Here is a 17,680-nt window from a genome sequence, read left to right on the forward strand (position 1 = left end):
AGGACCAAGATGCTCGCGCATCTGGCTAGGCAGGAATGTGCTGGCATCAGGTTCGCCGCTAGGAATGTTGTCAGTTGGGTCGGAATTACAACGATAGGTGATGGCAACTTACGTTGGCGCGGGAGACTTGCTGCCTCGGCGTTGTTGTGTCTCGGTAGAGGTGTCGGAAGGAGGGTCACTGGAGAACTTGGAAGTGACAAAGGTCTGGTTGGAAGACATATTGAGAGATTGTAGTATAACACTGTTGTATAAGAGGTTTAAAAGTGATGTTGGTCTTGGATAGGTGTTTTGGTATTGGAAAGCCTTGGTGTGTGAGATGATATGTTGGGCATAGAGGTGAATCTATGGAGGGAAAGGAGACCTTTATATATGTTGAATCTACGGTTCTGATAAGAGAAGATATTCTGCCAAGAGCACTGCCTGTGAAGCCACCATTGTTAACGCAGTCGTTGCCACCGTTCCACCGTCATCGTGTGGGGAGTACGCCAAGAGTCAGCCAACAGGTCTTCGACGCCATCCAATCTCACAAGATTTGGTTCTTACTCGGAGACGAAGAACTGGGTCCAGATCTTGGCGGATGAAGTTTAAATTTTTATCTAGGCGAGCGCTTGGCATATCAGACGATGACGTACTGGGCACGTGTCCCACTGTGAGGTGTTTGAAGTAGACACTTTCGGGACAAATAATTTATCGGGAAAAATGGGCCATCTTTTTCATCGCAGAAGAATGCTGATCAGCTACCTCATCTGCAGCGTTGAACGTTGAGGTGATTGCTGTACGCTGGAGAACGCGGGGAAGATGTGACGTTGATAATGGCAGAAATGGACAATGCCACTGAGGGGTGCCAAGAGTACAGACAAGTAGCTTGGCCGTAGTTCACTTGCCATATTTTCTAAAGTGTTCTTTTTGCTTTATCCCCGGAGACGGAGAGTGACGGCGGCGAACGGCCGATGCACCGCCTCCATTGCAGTGCTTGGCACTGTGGCGGTGCAATGAGGCTGCGTCAATGTAGCAATGAGATCCTGACGACACAAGTCGATATATTGTCGTGATTCTATAATGGAGCGCATCTCAAAAAGTTAAGAGATGCAAGAGATTTTATGCACGATTTTCCCCGCGGAGTCGGCCCGTGTTGTAGACATGTGCTCCCCTACATGGATAGGTAGGTAGCCATGGTGTGCATGTGAATGCTGCATAGCGGCGTTTGCAGGTCCAGCTTCCCACTCGCAACAGCAACTCGACTCTGCACCCAGCACATTCCAATCCATCAACCCCGCCCTCACCCATCTCGCATCCTTTAACTTTGGAATCTTCTGCTCGCTGCCACAGCCTCATCATCGTCGTCCCGGTAGCTTGATTGACGGATTTGCGGCCCCACTGGTGTGGTGCTGCAGGGTAGCCGTAATCGCAGGACTGGTTTGCATCTAGTTACTCGTCTCCGCCCGCTCAGAGCCAGTCGCAGCACCGCAAAACTTAGACCGCGCGATCGGCCGTCCATCTGTGCCATCGGTTCTTTGTTTGTGTAGGCACAGCTCGCCATCGCCATTGCCTTTTTCTGCGCGCCCGCTTGCCAGCAACTGGGGCCCCTCGTCATCCCAGCGCAGCCTTGCGGAACCCCGCCGTCGGTCCGCGAACTTCCCCGCCACTCCCTCCCCCAATCGGCCTCAGAACCGCCTCATGATTTCGCGCATCACCCAAGTCGCCAGACACTTCGCAGCAGCTCCGACTTCGATTTCTTCGGCTCCGATTCTATCTTCCCGCTCGCGCCCTCATCTTGGTGGCATCGCAGCTATGGCGTCCGCCGCGGAGCGCCAGCGTCGCACGATTCAGACGGCCGCGTGCCTCATCATTGGCGATGAGGTGCTTGGTGGGAAGGTGAGATTGCTTACCCGATACTGTAATTCTTGATTATGAGAGGGAACATGTAACTAACTCTAATCATCGCAGACCATAGATGTATGTTTCCGTGGCCGACGCATATATATCCCTCGCTTACACGCTGATAGACAAACTCGGCGTACCTGGCTAAATGGTGCTTCCAAATCGGACTTGTACGTTGAAACATGGTTGAAGAATGCGGTTTCAACATGGCTAATTTTTTTCACAGCGATTAAAGAAGATCGAAGTCGTCGAGGACGATGAGGCTGACATCATCGATGCTATTCGTCGCCTCAGCAACAATTATGACTTTGTGGTCACCAGGCAAGTGGTTTAGAGTCACACGGTGTTGAATGATCGATTCTAACATGCGGCAGCGGTGGAATTGGACCTACGTAGGTTACGCGCAGTCACAGCTCGCATCAGATCGGCTCTAACTTGTCCAGCCACGATGACATCACCTACCAATCAATCGCCAAGGCCTTTGATCTACCCCTCAAGCTTCATGACGAAGCGTTCAAGAAGATGAAGCTCCTTTCCAAGCCACATCCCTCGCAGCCCAACTTCAACTGGGACGTGGACTCACCGGACTTGCGTGCCAAGCTGCGCATGGTGTACCTTCCTACCGACGAGTCGCGGCCTTTGACGGACCAATTTCTCTTCGCTAGTGAGGAGCTGTGGGTACCAGTCTCGGTGGTCAATGGCAACGTTCATATCCTGCCTGGAATTCCCCGCCTCTGTAAGTCATTATTTATCTCAACTACGCCGAGACATGACATGCATGCTAATCGCGAGCACGCCCTCGGCAGTCACGGCATTGCTAGAGGGAATCAAGCCTCACATCCTCTCTCGACTCGTCGATCCCGAAGGCAAGGGAAGCCACAGAGTCGTCATTCAGACACCATTTGCCGAAAGCAAAGTCGCAGCCTACCTGACTGATCTCGCCGGCCGCGTCGAGCCCAAGGGCATCAAGGTGGGTAGCTATCCTCATTGGGATAGAAAGTTCAACACTGTGACCCTGGTGGGAAAGTAAGTCGCCTCGTTGTCTCCTGTCGGCAGATGCTGCAGAAGCAAGACTAATGCGAAGCTAGGGATCAAGCATTTTTGGAAAGCCTGGTGGATGAAGTGGTGAAGAATGTCGACGGAAAGCGGGTTTTCAAGCCCGAAGACCTCGAAGGCGGACCACTGAGGGAAAGCAAGGCGTAGAAAGCCAGCGCTCCGATCCGATTCAGATAGCGGCCCAAAGGCCCAAAGGAGAATGAATCCGACAGGCCGTTCCATCGGGTAATTCATCCCATTTACGGTGAAGACTTGTTCTCTGGTGACCGCAACTATGTAGTTGCTGCTAGACGTGATGAATGTGACGAGGCTTGCATATGTACTGCAGTGCTTCGCGTATCTGGGGCGCGATTGGCTGAATGTACGGCTTCAGGTACGCTGCCACGTTTGGGCCGCGAGGTTTACCCCCTCTTTGCCATACTGATAGGCGAGGTGTGCATGCAGTCTCCCGGATAGGCCTTGACGCTGAGGAGGGATCGCGCATGACGCAGGCCGCATCTTACCACGCAACTAGTTACTTCGGGTCGGCTCGCGGTCCGTTTTGGCCCCCATGTGCCGGTGCCCGTTGCCGGCAGCAGGTACGACGCAGCGCCTGACGTACATGTTATTAGGCAGAACTGCAGCCAGTTTTTCCGGTCCATTTCGCCCTGATACTCGGGGGAGGGGGGGGGGGAGGAGGAAGCAGGTCCCGTCCAGGCGAGGCGAGACTAACTAGCAAGCGGCGCGTCTCGGACTGCGTCTTGGGTTTCGTTGGCCGACCGGCGTCTGCAGAAAGCGGTGAACTCTTTCGCAGCCAAGTATTAACTGCTGTTTTATTAGAGGATACCTAGTTCACATTGGGGGGTCGTGGGGAGGCCCGTCTTGCCGACTATAACCATCGCATGATTATTGCCGTGGCACGAGGTTGCCCCTGGCTGGTGCTGAATATGCTTTAGTCTAGTCTTATTATTAGCGGTGCGTATTATTTCAATAATTAGGAGGATCGGAAAAAAGCATTTGGAATGACGTCTTGTCTCTAAATTTTCCACGGCCTCGCTGCTTTGGGTAGTTTCCTCCGTAGATGAAATTATCAAGTGGGATTCAACCGAACGTGGATTTGCCCCTAACGACGGATCTTATTAGGGTACCAGGACAAAAACACAAAGATGAACAAGAAGCAAGATTGGATTGAAATCCAGTAACTAGCCAGCCAGCCACCAGGCGCCAGGGTCGACCCGCACCAACGAATTCTAGAATGATTTCGCCAACGACTGGCGTTGCATCAAATTTCCGGGCTCAGCTAGCACCTTGGGCAACCGATCCTTCCATTGGACTAGTTAGGGGGACCCCTACCTTGTGGACAAGGTGTTGGCCAGTGCAGAAGAGGGGGCCGTGTGATGGTTCTTATTATCGTTGCATTGGTCTTCTTCATTGATGATAAGATGAAGAAAGGGGGCCTCTCAAGGTCCAAGGACGATGTGGGTTCATTTCCGTACCAAAGCGCAACCACTAAATAATTAACTAGTTAACTACTCTGGATCCGTATTCCGAAAGCGCGTTTCGGCAAGGGCTGAACTGAATCGCTGCCCGAGATCGTGCAGTGGGCTCCCTGGTTTGGTGTTTCTGCTCTGCCGTTTCATCATGCATTTGAGCGGATGGCATGCATCTGCAGGTGTTGTGCCTGCAGATGCAGAAATAATCCCACCATCGATCCTTGTAGTGTGGGTTGAAGATGTGCCAAATACAAAGTCATGTTTGCTATGTACATGCTATTGATGGTGCTACTTCGTATTGCACCTTGTTGACAAACGTGGAGGAATACGAGCACCTGTCAGTGAATAGGTACGGTCGTGTACATACGTGAATGGTGGTGAGATGGTGCTGTGAATTGGCCGAGGACCTCGCGTAAAAAAAGGCATCGGACAAAGATACTGCGAGAAGCAAGCCATCTCGGCCGACTGACATCTCTTGGTGGCTCCAGGGTGCGATAACTAGGTAGTGATTATGCGATGGACGATGGACGCAATGAGCACACCGAGGCTGATGCGTAAATATGTGTCAATTATTGAGAAATAGAAAGACCCTTGCCATATCGCAGCGCTATTCACGAGCTAAACTGTATCAATACCAGAACCAATCTCTGTTACCCCGAGCACCGAATAATATTAGTACTCTACTCCAGACAACGGTTGCCCGATGAGCTGCTGCGGGCTTCACTCGTCACCCAACTGTGGGGTGCACCGAAGGATGAAATTGGATGGCGACGGCAATGGCGTTTCTAGGAATAAAAGCTTTGGGCCATAGTTGACCTGTGTGGCACTTTGGGCTTGATGGGACCCGGGACCCTGGCTGGAGATAGGGGAAGCGAGGGGATTGAGGGATTGAGACTTGAACATCTAATACCACTAACGAACTGCTCCAGAACTTGGCGCGGCCGGTGTACCAATAGCGGAAGCAGTGTGACTTTGGTTTGGCGAGAATGCAGCTTGCTGGATATCACATACTTGCTTACACGATGGGACGACGTGGTGGGCAGGTATACGCGGCAAGCAACACACCGGCTGCATGGTAGGGAGGGAGAAGTTAGCTACTGGACGACAGAAGGAAACCGTTTGAGCCAAGACTAGTTATGCAAGACAGCCCGGGATCGCACGTTGTCACAGTCCACATGGCTTCATCCCAAACATGGCAAGAGACATTTGACCAAAAAAAGCTCTCATGGCGTGGCGGCTACTTTGGAGGAGGCGGCGTTGTTGTGGCGGCGCCAATCATGGCGAACTGTTGGCTCCGAAAGTCTTGCGTTTCTTTTTTTGCTCGAGTATTTTCTTCTTCGTTTTGGTGTCGTGCACACACATGCTGGCTTCCATGACACCGAAAAGAAGCAAACTAATATATTACAAATCCATGTGGTGCGACATGCAGCAAAGTTTGGCGACTGAGAAATGTTTCGCGTAACTATCAGTACATGACAATCTAGGGGAGGAACAAATGGCCCGCCCTATTAGATACTAGAGAGCCCCGGCATGTACTCAGTGCGTAGCCGGTGAAAGGATACAGGAAAAGATGGCCATGGCCGTTGAATCGTTGACGCGAACGGCGTACGGAGTACCAGTACGGATTACGGACTGGTACAGGGCTCTAACTAATCTGTAGAATATTACCAGTCATCGCCAACTGGGTGACCGAACAAGGACCTTTTCGACCGAGCGAATTACAGAGAAGTCCCAAGCATTGTGGCTCAAGGCTGACCCTCCCCAGAGATTGCTGTCTGGTGGATAGAGGCGGCCGTGACAAGGGTCCTGCACAGCCTAAAACATTCATGAACATGGTCAGGGTTGCGCGACACAGGATGAGAATCAACACAGATTACCAGTATGTACGGAGTACAGTCAAGAACATGGCCACGGGTCTGTGCCGGACCTGCGTAGACGACTCGAGAACACAAGGAGCTGGGAAGACGGAGAACCGATTGTTAAACAGCGGTAGCAAGGGAAGAAGGTTCGCAGTTGCAGTCGTGCCAGGAGAGAAGTCGGAAGTGCACCGACGAGTTTCGGCAGTCTTGATTCATATCGACTCCGTAGATGGCATGACATTGACACCAGAGTACATATGGGTAAGGGTATGGAGCCGCATGGCTGCACGAGAGACAAGAGAGCTGTCACAAGGGTCATTCAAGACATGCCGTGGAAAAGAAGCTGTACTGGCACGGTGACGTCGAGACAACCTAGGACAGTACTAGGATGGCAAGTTTTGTTTGTGCCACATGGCGCAATAAAGCAACCTGCACGTCCATCGACCCAATTAGCAGCCCTGAATAACCCCATGTTAGAAGAAGGAAAGAAGCAGCAGCAGCATGGGGCCGGACGGAGGGACGCAGGCCAAGCAAGTCTTTCTGCTTAGAAGAGGGTCGGCGCCGATCGAGACGGAGCCCGTTCCTCTGGGAAAAGAAAAAAGGGAAACTAAAATAGTTACAATGGCATTACCAGCATGACTAGCGTTGTGAGCGGAGTAAACAATTGTGCGCGGCAAAAATAGTAAGATTTTTTCTTCTTCTTTTCTAGGCTTGTTCTTTGGTGTTGCGAATAGAGAGAGGAAGGGGGGGGGACACGGAACGGAAGTCTGCAGAGTACCTCTCTGGATGCGGGTGACGTAGGCGTAGAAGCAGGTACCTGTTGGACGCGCTCGGCCCCACCGGCCGGCGGTGGGCAGGCTGGCTTCGTGCGGGTTATGGCTTGCGAAGAAGGAACCTTGGACGGATTCATGGGCATGAGTTTCGCACAGACGCAAAGGTCGATTTGAAGTATAGTTTGTGTAGGTAGTTTGTCGTAGGAGAGGAGAGAAAGAGAGAGCGTGAGAGGACGGAGACGGCCAAGAGAGGGCTTGGCCGACAGAGGAGAGGAGAGCAGAGGCACCAGGAGCTGCATTTACGCCGTGTCCCCGTGGCCGGCCGGACAAGGCGTGTGCTGTGGATATTGACACAGGCAAGATGCGATATTCGCGATAACACGCACTGGGGAGAGAAGAATATTCGATGGCAGCAATTGACTTTTTGATCCTCCAGTCAAGGGCCCCTACTAAAAAGCTTCTCTTGCCGGAAGCCCGCTGCCCCTCCCTCCATCGTCTTTTGGCCCCAGCGAGTCGCAGCGACCAACCAGCTTTGCCAGCGGCCCCCCAGACGTTTTGATATTTTTCTTCTTCTTACTTCTGCTCCCCCAATCCTTCTCTCGTCCCGACGGTGGATATCGCAGAACTGAGAGAGTGGAAACTGAAGCCCCCCCCCCAGCCGCTTTTGCAAAGTGGGTGGCCGAAAGAAGTGGTGTGGTGTGGCGGGTGGCTTGCCTTGAAAGAGCCGCTAGAAAGACCCTCGTCTGGGGCATTTGTATTTTTTTTGGGCTGTTTATACCAAGGCCGCTAGGGCCGCTGTAGTTAATCGCGGATTCTCTGGGCAGGCATGTGCTCGTCCAGATGATTGTTGTTTTTTCATTCTTCTGGCATGTTGTTTTGACTTGGTCTTTCATGTCTATGGAGTAGCAACATTGTCAAACATATTTGACCATTATGCTACTGTCATGCTGGAGAGCAAAACATTTATGCAGGTACTGTCGAGAGACATCCTGGCACGACAAGGGAGTTACCTGGGTACCTGCTGGGTACTAACTCAGTAATAAACCAGTGGCCCGGGCACTAAACCCCACTGGATCAGTGGCTTCCAGCGCCTGCACGCACCTACAGCCGCCCCTAAAGTCCCCCCAAAGTACCCAGCTGTACCGCCACCTCTGCCTTCCCGGGTACAAACATCCCTCCAAAGTACTTGCCAAAGTACCTACCTGACAAAATACTCTAGCGCTCCCCTTCAAACCCTTTCCTTTTCCTCGTCTGCTCCCAGTCAACAGTACCCCAACCTCCATACCTTGCTTGCTGGCCAGCCAGGTACATTTCCAACGAACCCCCCCCCCCTCCCCTTCCGCGGTCCTAGCAAACTGACCTACCGTTCTTCGTTGCTCCCAATCCTTCAACAACCACTTTTTTTCTTCCCATTCCCCTGGTTTTATCCTCTTTTTTCCCCCTTCTACTCCCCCCAATTCCCCATCCAGCGCCATTTCAATCACACATCGCCTGTTTCTCTTCCTTTGCCTTCCTTCTTCTCTGCTCGTCTCGTCCGCACCTCACCTCCCTCTCCCCTCGAATGAATTGATCCCGCCGACACCCTCAATCGAAACCCCCTTCGCATCTCATCCCTCACAGTCGACCCTTTCCAATCCCCTATAGAGGCGCGAGTCAATTTTTATCCGACGACCCCACGATCATTCGCGACCCGCAACAGCTCTTCCCTCTCCCGAAAACCATCACATCGCCATCCGGCTCGCAGTCGCTGCAATGGCTACCTCTACAAAGGTGCGCTTTTCCCTCCCACGTCGCGTTTGCGCTTCCCAAGTCCGCATGCTACTTGCTGCCCCTCCCCGGATTGGCCGCTCGCTGCCTCATCCTCGCCCACCCGCCAGCCACTGAGCCAGCCATCCACCTCAGCGCCTTGCCGTTGCTAACCCTTCCCCCTACAGTTTATGCGCGAGTACAAACTCGTCGTTGTTGGTGGCGGTGGCGTCGGTAAATCATGCCTCACCATCCAATTGATTCAGAGCCACTTCGTCGACGAGTACGACCCTACCATTGAAGGTAATGCCCGAATCCTCCCCACCAATATCCTCGTCGTTTTCTTGTCGCGCTGACCGCCTGCTCTTACCAGATTCCTATCGCAAGCAGTGTGTTATTGACGATGAGGTCGCCCTTCTCGATGTTCTCGATACTGCTGGCCAAGAAGAGTATAGTGCCATGCGAGAGCAGTATATGCGCACAGGCGAAGGTTTTCTGCTCGTCTACTCCATCACATCCCGCCAGAGTTTTGAGGAAATCACCACATTCCAGCAACAAATCTTGAGAGTCAAGGACAAGGACTACTTCCCCATGGTTGTCGTTGGCAACAAGTGCGATCTCGAGGGCGAGCGCGAGGTCTTCAGACATGGTAAGTTTCGATGGCCCCTCTCTCCCTGTTCCCCTACACCTGTGGCATTCGCTAACCCGCTTGTGCGTCGACTGCAGAGGGTGAGGCCCTGGCCAGATCATTCAACTGCAAGTTCATCGAGACCTCCGCCAAGTCGAGAATCAACGTCGACCAGGCCTTCTACGACATTGTTCGTGAGATTCGCCGCTTCAACCGCGAAATGCAGGGCTACTCTACTGGCAGCGGAGGCGGGTCCGGCCTCAATGGTCCTCCTAAGCAGATGGATATGGACGACGGCGGACGCGAGGCCGGCTGCTGCTCCAAGTGCGTCATCATGTGAACAGCCCGACTCACCGACGAGTGGCAGTCGACGTGCGGATACCATACGACATGACTTCGACAACGAGATGTCTCACAGCCTTGGGATGAAGGGATTGAAAAAGCAAGAAAAAAAGAACATTGCATCAACGCCACATGCTCACAACAACCGCGACCGGCTGTGTTTGGTGGCAATGATGTGTGGTTACACCACAAACACAGCGATTCATTAGCATCGGATGGGGAGTCGGACTCTTTGGCCAAACTCTGGCCTCCTTTTATTTCCTTTTTATTTCCCGGTTTCTTTTAATGTTTTACGTCTTCGAATAAGCGAACTCGCACACGGCATATTCGTTCTCATGTTGGACGGGCTCATCTTGGAGATGATTGTCTGACTTGGTCTTGGCGGAAGCGCATGCTCAGGCATTTGAAATGGCTTGCATTTATCACTAAAGACCCACGAAAACCACAGAGACAAGGAAACGACGACGTTGACTTTGCTGCATGATCAGAGTTTTCGACCTGGACCCAAGCAAGCGGAGAGAACCGTGAGGGGCCGATGGTATTACTTTGATTTGCAACCTGGGCCAATCTTTATATTGCGCTGCTTCCTCGCGAGGACGCTTCCGACGCCGTATACGCAGAGTCCCATTCTCCATACCCGATTTCCCATTTTCTTCGGTACATGTTGTTTTCTTCTCCCTTTAACTCCCTCCCATTTTTCTTCAGATTTCTTTTCTTTTTCCTCGGAATGTATGTGGGTCGACTATTGTGTTTTATTGTTCATTATATCCATACTTCTCAAAAATGGCTGTTGTAATTTGATCGTTATCTTACCAAAATTTTCCCGTTTACCACTTGGCTCTTCCATGGAGTGTAATACTCCCGAGAAAAATGATGTGACCACGCGAGCTGACAAAAGCAGTGAATATGAATGACATTCTGCGTCTACCAATAAATTCAACGCCTCAAAGCTACAGCCAAGAACCTTGCCTTTTCCGGACCTCGACACTGCCCAAATGTACTTTTTGGGACCAGAAAACAATCCTCACTATTGAACGCCACGCTGGAAGTAGCACACTGCAAACCCACAACTCTGTCCAACCAACATCACGAAAAAGAAACAAGTGAAATGATTGACATCCGCGACATGTCAGTCATCTCAAAATCCATTTCATCAGTCTTCGGGCGAAACGGAAGACGGAGGGTTGAAGGGTACGAAAGGATGATGGGTATTGGAGTGGCAGGATCCCAGAGCTGAAGAGTGGGATCTATGGGGAGGTGCTCGCCTTCTGGTACTTTGATGTCCATAACATGATCGGTGCCATCGGTATTATCAGCATCACCAGCGGCATCCTGCGCTGGCTGGCTGAGCGATGCCACAGTCGCGACTGTCTGAACAATCTGCTGCAGGATCGGTCTCCGTTGATCAGGAGCTGCTGCTGGCTGCGGTAAGAAAGATACATTATCAGGGTTGTTACTTTGCTCGATTGGATCGCCTTGCTCACCTTGATCGCTGTCCTCATCTTCTTCCTCCTCCTCGCCTTCCTCGAATTCCACGTCCTCGTCTTCCTCCGAGGTGTGGGACACCACAGGCAATGGCTGGACGACTTGGCGGATGGCCACAGAAGCGAAGTTGGGATTCTCATTCAGAGCCGCAGCGATATCGGCGGCTGTGGGAGGGGCATCTACTCCAGCGGGGGTGTCGAACTGAACCATTCTCTTTCTCAATCTGGCTTGTCTTTGCTCCTCTGCGAAGTTGCTCAGGGTGTTCATCAAGTAAGACTGTGGCCAGACTTGGTTGATCATGACTGCAAGATCATTTGCCGACAGCTGGCTTGCTGGGCTGCTGGCCAGCAGTGTGCCTGGTGCAGCGTGTGGCGGCGTGGACCGCGGGATGAGCGACTCGCGCTGCCGTGAGACATCCCGGACGAGGGTGCCTACATGGAAACTGATGGACGGCATGACATAGTTCTCGACCAGTGGACCGATCCAGTGTTCCATTCGAGAGCCGTCCTTGACATCAGTGACGCCATTGGCACCGTAACCATGGGCAAGATAGTACAGTGGACCAGGCCTGGGGGTTAGACGTCCGTGGATACAGTTGGACATGCGATTCTTGCCAGCTGTTGTAATGAGAAAGGCATTGTCGCAAAGCTGCGCCTCGCCATAATTGGTGCATGAGTCGCACGGTCGCTGCCTGTCGCAGTTTCGGCCGCTCTGCACACAGCGCCTACACGCGGTAAACGGCAGATAGCTCCCAAAGCCAACCTGGGACAAGTCAAAGATGGGGTACGCAGTGCCCTGATGATCGACACAATCAAGACCCAGGGCTGTGCATCGACCACACGCCGAGTAAGGGGCGGCAATGGAGGCGCGACAGTGGTTGCTATCGCGTCGACAGTTCATGCATACCTTGCGCCAGACCGTACCGGGCCGGAGCTCGGCCCAGCCCAAAGCAATAAAACTGCGTGGACGCCAGTTCTCTGGAATACTGATGGCGGCTGGCATAGCTGCCACGATGGAGGATCCAATGCAGACGAGATTGTTACTGCGACAGCGGTCGCAAGCCTGGTTCCAGACTGTGTGGTCTGCGAGCCACGAGCACTGGTCCCTCTGCTCTACGCGGCGCGCGGCAGCGAGCTGTGCGCACGAGTCACACGCGTGCCGGAACCATCTGACGACGCCCTGTCGCAGATTCGGCTTGTTATCCATCAAGCGACCGTCGCTCAGCTGGCACATGTCGTCGGCTTTGCACCGCGAGCACTGGTACCCGAGGATCGGGTCCACGTCGCAACCGGCCGTCTTATCGTCGGCGGCGCACTTGACGCAGCAGAGACCGGTGCTCGTAGGCTGCCCGTTGAGGGGGCTGAGGGCCTGGTCGTAGCGCGCCGGGTGGTACCGGGAGTACTTGCGGTAGAGGAGCGGCTTGCGCAGTACCTGGCAAACGTGCCCGGCCGCCTGGATGGGGTGCAGCGCACGGTGGTCGGCGCAGTTACTGCACTCGAGCGGGTATTTCCCATCGGTCCAGTCGCACGGTTGTTGCTCGTGTCGGATCTGTCCGGAGGGATCGCTGCTGCAATAGTCGCAGATGCGTCGTGTGGCCGGCCGACGGGCCGCTGGTGGTTTGCTCTGAGTAGACGGGGTCTGCTTCGGAGGGTTGCCACGGCCACGGCCGCGACCACGCGTGGCAGCACGACCAGTCATGTCTGGACCAGTACGGTGCGATGCGTCGACAATGTCGGCAGCAGGGAGTTCAAGGAGACGGATAAGAGAAGAAGAAGAGGGCGGTAGTGAAGATGTTGCCACAGATTTGCCAAAACTGAAAGATGATGAATAGGGGGGAGGGGAGACTTGTGATGCTTGCTGGTGATGAGTCTGTTGGGAAGACGAGAAGAGGGCTCGAATGGGTGGGCGCTCGCCGCCTCTTGAAGGCCAGCGACACGGACGGCGAGCGCCCCTGGTGAGTTACTCTGTCGTGCCAATGGGGTTGTGAATGCCACGAGCTCGGGTATCAAAGAGGCGACGAGGATGATTGAATGCGCCCAACGATGCTGGAGGTTGGGAAGTGACTGGCATTTTTATACATGCAGTTATTGCAGCGGGCCGGATGATTCATTGTGCACATGAAGTTGCTCGTTCAAGCATGGTAAAGGTTTGTGGTTGATTGATTGGGACTTGGGGAATAGTTTGCGGACAAAGGGATAGAGTTGACGAAGTTGTTTGGCCTCGTTGGACGGACAAAGACGGGACGGCGGTGCAAGTGCCCGCCGGTCCGCGCCGCTTTGTATAGATCATGGTGGGCGCAATGAATGGCATGGCATAAAGACTTTGAAAGGATGACGGGCATTTGAATTAAACCTATACTGATGGACTTCTTTTTCGGGCAAGGCTGTGCACGGCAATGCGACTAGCCGATGTGCAGATAGATTGACTCGCAGCGGACAAAGAACTCGCACAAAGAGGATCGCGGAAAGTTACTATTTGTTTGTTTTTCTCATCATGTCGTGATATTGCTGCAAGTAAATGGCCTACTATGCTGTGCACTATTGTACATGTAAATGAAAATCGGGCGCGGACCTCGCTACACGCCATCGCCAGATTCCCAGGCCCGGCGCTCGACGTCCATTTCCGCCGTGTAGTCGCCCATCGCGGCAAACACGCTCTTCATCACGTCATTGTGGCGCTTCGGCCAGCGAAACCCCTCAAACAGCGACTTGGTGCAGTCCCAGTACTCTGGGTAGTAGCCTGCCGTCTCCCAGTCGACGATGCCGACCACGGCCCATTCCAGACGCCCGTCGGGCGTCTTGCGCTGGTCGACCATGATGTTGCGCGCGTTCAGATCAGCGTGCGTAAAGACGATGCGGTGCCCGCGCCGGGCCGGGTCGTCCGGGAAGCGCAGGTTCTGGCTAAAGGCAGCCTCGTCGGCATACGGTCCGAGGGGCGCCCAGTCGCGGATGCGAGGCTCCCGGCAGGCGGCGCCGAGCGTGTTGCAGATGGGCAGGGCGGGATTGACGCTGGGGATCTGGCGCAGCTGGGAGACGGCGTCTTGGAGCTGGCGGGCGAGGAGCTGGTAGTTGTCGTCGGAGATGGCGTCGATGCACTGCGAAAGTGGTGCGCCGGGAAGTTCGGTCATGATGAGGTACGTCTTGGGACCCCTATCCTGGTAGCCCCAGCCGTTTGTGTAGCTGACGACTTCGGACACCAGATCGAGTGCCTTTGGGACCGTCAGGGTGGTGTGTCGTCTAACGGTTCGGAGAGCATTGAATTCGTTCTCGGCCCACTCGAACGTGCCGCCATACTTGAGAAAGAGGCCAAAAGGCAGCTTCTGTACGGAGGCGTGTCCAGCGGTAACGCCGTACAAGTACGCGCCCAATTGTCTAAGGGCTTCGTATGCGAGCCGACGGAGTCGTCTAGGAAACAAGAGCCACATTCGGAAGAGCGGTGTTGTAAGGATGGATGTAAGCTGGAATCGTCCAGGCCATGGCTTGAGGGGTACCAGTGTGGGGGTGTGCGACACATAGTGTAATGGCAACAGAGGATTAGATAGGCCCGGCGCCGTTTCTCTGGCGAGGTTGATGATTTGGATGCTTTTGCTGAATCTGGCATGGGTTCCAATCAAGCGGGCATCAACCTTGCTGATGCCAGCTCGCGAATGGTCACCGAGAAGCGCCAACAAGCCCTTGATCTGGATGGGCTTTCTTGTGTCGATAATCACAGGGTCCACGACAAACTGTATAGTTGATCCCCGTTAGTCGCAAACACTGCCCGCGGGCGATTTGTTTCCCATTCGCCTCGTACCTCTGTCATGGATGGCTGTGCTCTGTCAAGCCTGACGCGGCCAGATCGGAGAGCCTGCGCGACGCTCCGGCGAACCAGCCAGTGGTTGTGTTCCGGCTTCAACAGGGTGGGCTCCTGGATGTAATGTAGCCACCAATTTAGGTACCATGCCCCGAAGAAGGCCGTCAACATTGGTACCACGCGGTCCTGTTGCGGGTTCGTCAGCTGTTCTGGTACACAATCGTGGGCAAGAGGGCTAGCGGCTTACCCGTTGTCTGATCCAGTCGACGGGTATCGCCAAAACAGGGGACACAATCAGGGGGTCCCAAAAGGTGCCCCGTAGGCCAGAAACACAGCAGACATGTCCGTCGCGCTGAGAGATGCGGCGGCTCTCAGCAACGTCTGGTGGCTGTGGCATAGTTCCATTACGTGAGACTGTGAATGAACGGCGTGAGCAAAGGGCGACGGCAAGAAGAGGGGGCGGGCAACGGACCAGCTTCTACGACGTAGGCCCAATCCGAAGCAAGACGGTACGCCTCCTCGGCAGAGAAGATTCTTGATTGCAGATATTCTGCGGCTGCCCGTTCATCGAGAGCTTCAAATATGAATAAACGAAGTAGGGCAACGGCAGGATGAGGCAATGAGAGCTCTTCAAGTTCAGATAGAGCGCCATTGACGACTTGTTGGTCACTGAGGGGTTGTTGCGCGGGCTCCATTGTGTCAACAACTATGCGAGCAATACCGCGTTTCGGAAGGAAAGCGAACTGAGAATCAAAAAGTGCCGCCAATGTGAAAGGTAAAAAACAATTCGCCTGCGCCTAGGTTAGCCCGCGAGTCGATGCTAGGATGATGTTGAAGGAGAGAGGATTGAGGCGGGGCTCGTTTAATTGCGCCTGCGTTTAGTAGCAGGGCCCTTCGCCCATGGACATTGATCACGTTCATCCACCTCGCGGACGGATTTTGCAAGTCAGGCAATGTATATTAATCTGGTCCCTTGCCCATGGACACTGTCCTCCATCCACCTCGCAAACGGATCACGGAAGCTAAGCGCCCAGATCACTGCGGACAGAGGGCTGTTGCGCCGCAGCCAAGACAGAGGGATGTTGCGCCGGAGCCACACATTAGATATGTTGTTCGATATTGAGTCGAGACGAGGGATAAATTGGCCCCCCAAGTCAGGATATCTGCTTCCGTGCTGAAGCAGCAAGCCTATGTATGCCCCGTCTCGAGGAGCGGGTTCACTTTTGCCTTGCTAGCTTTTGTCGGGTCGAATTTGGCCGTCTTTCTTCGATTTGTCTAGTTATTCGTCTCGCTTCACTCTGATACGCTCCCTTTTCTCCCCCATTTCCCCGACGTTGGGGGCGAGTTGTTGTTGACATTGGCGGCAAACGGACCTCGCTTACTGGCTGGGTAGTGTCGTAATGCCCGCTCATTTCCCCCGCCAACGCATCCAAGATCCAGGCAGCAGCCTTGCCTAAGTCCAACACTCCAAAAACACCCCTCTCTCCTTTCTTCTCCTTCATCCTCATCTTCCAAACTCTAGATACGGGTCCGTTTATTCCCTCCGAGACCACCATGTCGAGAATCTCCGTTACCGCCCTCCCGCCTACTACGGCGCACACCCACACCTTCGTCTTCCTCCACGGCCGAGGCGACAACACCACCAACTTCATTGCGTCGCTCGCCCACTCCCGAGACTCGCGCGGGCAGACCCTGCTGGGGGCGTTTCCCAGTTTCCGCTGGGTGTTTCCCCAGGCACCCATGCGCCGGTGCGCGAGCGTGCCCGATACATTTCCGCAGTGGTTCGACGTCTGGGACCCGCGCGACTTTGCCCTCAACGAGGACCTGCAGGTCGAGGGACTCAAGGAAATGGTACCCCAAATTCGAGACATCCTGGCCGATGAGGCAGCCGCCCTGGGCGGCCGTTGGGACCGCGTCATCCTGGCCGGCATCAGCATGGGAGCGGCCACCTGCATCCACACGCTCTTCAACCTCGATATTCCTACCCCGGAAGCCAGACTGGGTGCCTTTGTCGGCTTCTCCGCTCGCTGCCCGTTTGCCGGACGCTCACTCGCGGGCATGCGCGAGCTGCTCAGCCTGCCCAACGTTCCTGCGCACAACAACGTCTTGGCCAACACGCCCATCTTGCTCGAACACTGCGTGGACGACCCGTTGGTTCTGGTGCAGAATGGCCGAGGTCTGCGCGATGTGCTGACGTCCTTCGGATCGCAGGTCGCCTGGAGAGAATATCCAAGCGGAGGCCATTGGTTCAATGCACCTGCAGGCATGGATGATGTCGTTGCATTTTTGACACACGTACTGCAGCAAAACCAATAAAACCATGGAGCAAGGACCGAGTACCTGACGCGGCGATGGAGGAGTGCCGATACGCGTACACTCGGCCTGCTACGGAGGAGCATCACGGCAGCATCGGAGCGATGGGGTTGATGGATTTTGTCAAGAGACACCCCATTTTGAACCAGAGTTGATGATTGGACTCATAACGATAGAAACACTCCATGTTGCTTTATAAGTGCAAGGACAAGTTAGTGGGTCGAAGCTACGCCCTTTGGCTTAGAGTGACATATTCAATAGCCGCCATCGGCAAAATCTCCATCAAACTCTATTTCAACCGTGACTCACTTTAATCCTTATAATTCCCCTCCC

The 17,680-nt window shown here is 54.0% G+C and overlaps 5 protein-coding genes across 5 annotated transcripts; 3 read left to right on the top strand and 2 right to left on the bottom strand.

Annotated features, from left to right (window-relative positions):
* Positions 1-1,140: 1,140 nt before the first annotated feature.
* On the top strand, positions 1,141-3,084 carry CCM_06995 (molybdopterin binding domain containing protein; the record flags this gene model as incomplete). The annotated part of the gene is made up of 8 exons (XM_006672133.1): positions 1,141-1,162; positions 1,199-1,380; positions 1,429-1,875; positions 2,007-2,051; positions 2,108-2,206; positions 2,278-2,617; positions 2,688-2,907; positions 2,970-3,084. 8 exons carry the CDS (start codon positions 1,141-1,143, stop codon positions 3,082-3,084), a joined length of 1,470 nt encoding a protein of 489 aa, XP_006672196.1.
* A 4,901-nt stretch (positions 3,085-7,985) lies between these two features.
* CCM_06996 (Ras-like protein) lies at positions 7,986-9,755 on the top strand (the record flags this gene model as incomplete). The annotated part of the gene is made up of 6 exons (XM_006672134.1): positions 7,986-8,055; positions 8,120-8,235; positions 8,686-8,811; positions 8,976-9,090; positions 9,161-9,436; positions 9,514-9,755. The coding sequence occupies 6 exons, from the start codon at positions 7,986-7,988 to the stop codon at positions 9,753-9,755; spliced, it is 945 nt and encodes a 314-aa protein (XP_006672197.1).
* Positions 9,756-10,843: 1,088 nt separating this feature from the next.
* Positions 10,844-12,940, bottom strand: CCM_06997 (uncharacterized protein; the record flags this gene model as incomplete). The annotated part of the gene is made up of 1 exon (XM_006672135.1): positions 10,844-12,940. One exon carries the CDS (start codon positions 12,938-12,940, stop codon positions 10,844-10,846), a length of 2,097 nt encoding a protein of 698 aa, XP_006672198.1.
* Positions 12,941-13,817: 877 nt separating this feature from the next.
* CCM_06998 (Protein kinase-like domain) lies at positions 13,818-15,729 on the bottom strand (the record flags this gene model as incomplete). The annotated part of the gene is made up of 4 exons (XM_006672136.1): positions 13,818-14,966; positions 15,035-15,220; positions 15,282-15,448; positions 15,507-15,729. The coding sequence occupies 4 exons, from the start codon at positions 15,727-15,729 to the stop codon at positions 13,818-13,820; spliced, it is 1,725 nt and encodes a 574-aa protein (XP_006672199.1).
* Positions 15,730-16,588: 859 nt separating this feature from the next.
* Positions 16,589-17,350, top strand: CCM_06999 (Phospholipase/carboxylesterase; the record flags this gene model as incomplete). Its single annotated transcript, XM_006672137.1, has 1 exon — positions 16,589-17,350. The coding sequence occupies one exon, from the start codon at positions 16,589-16,591 to the stop codon at positions 17,348-17,350; it is 762 nt and encodes a 253-aa protein (XP_006672200.1).
* Between the last annotated feature and the right edge of the window lie 330 nt (positions 17,351-17,680).

This window comes from Cordyceps militaris (assembly GCF_000225605.1).
Source record: "Cordyceps militaris CM01 unplaced genomic scaffold CCM_S00005, whole genome shotgun sequence".
Lineage (NCBI taxonomy): Eukaryota > Fungi > Ascomycota > Sordariomycetes > Hypocreales > Cordycipitaceae > Cordyceps > Cordyceps militaris.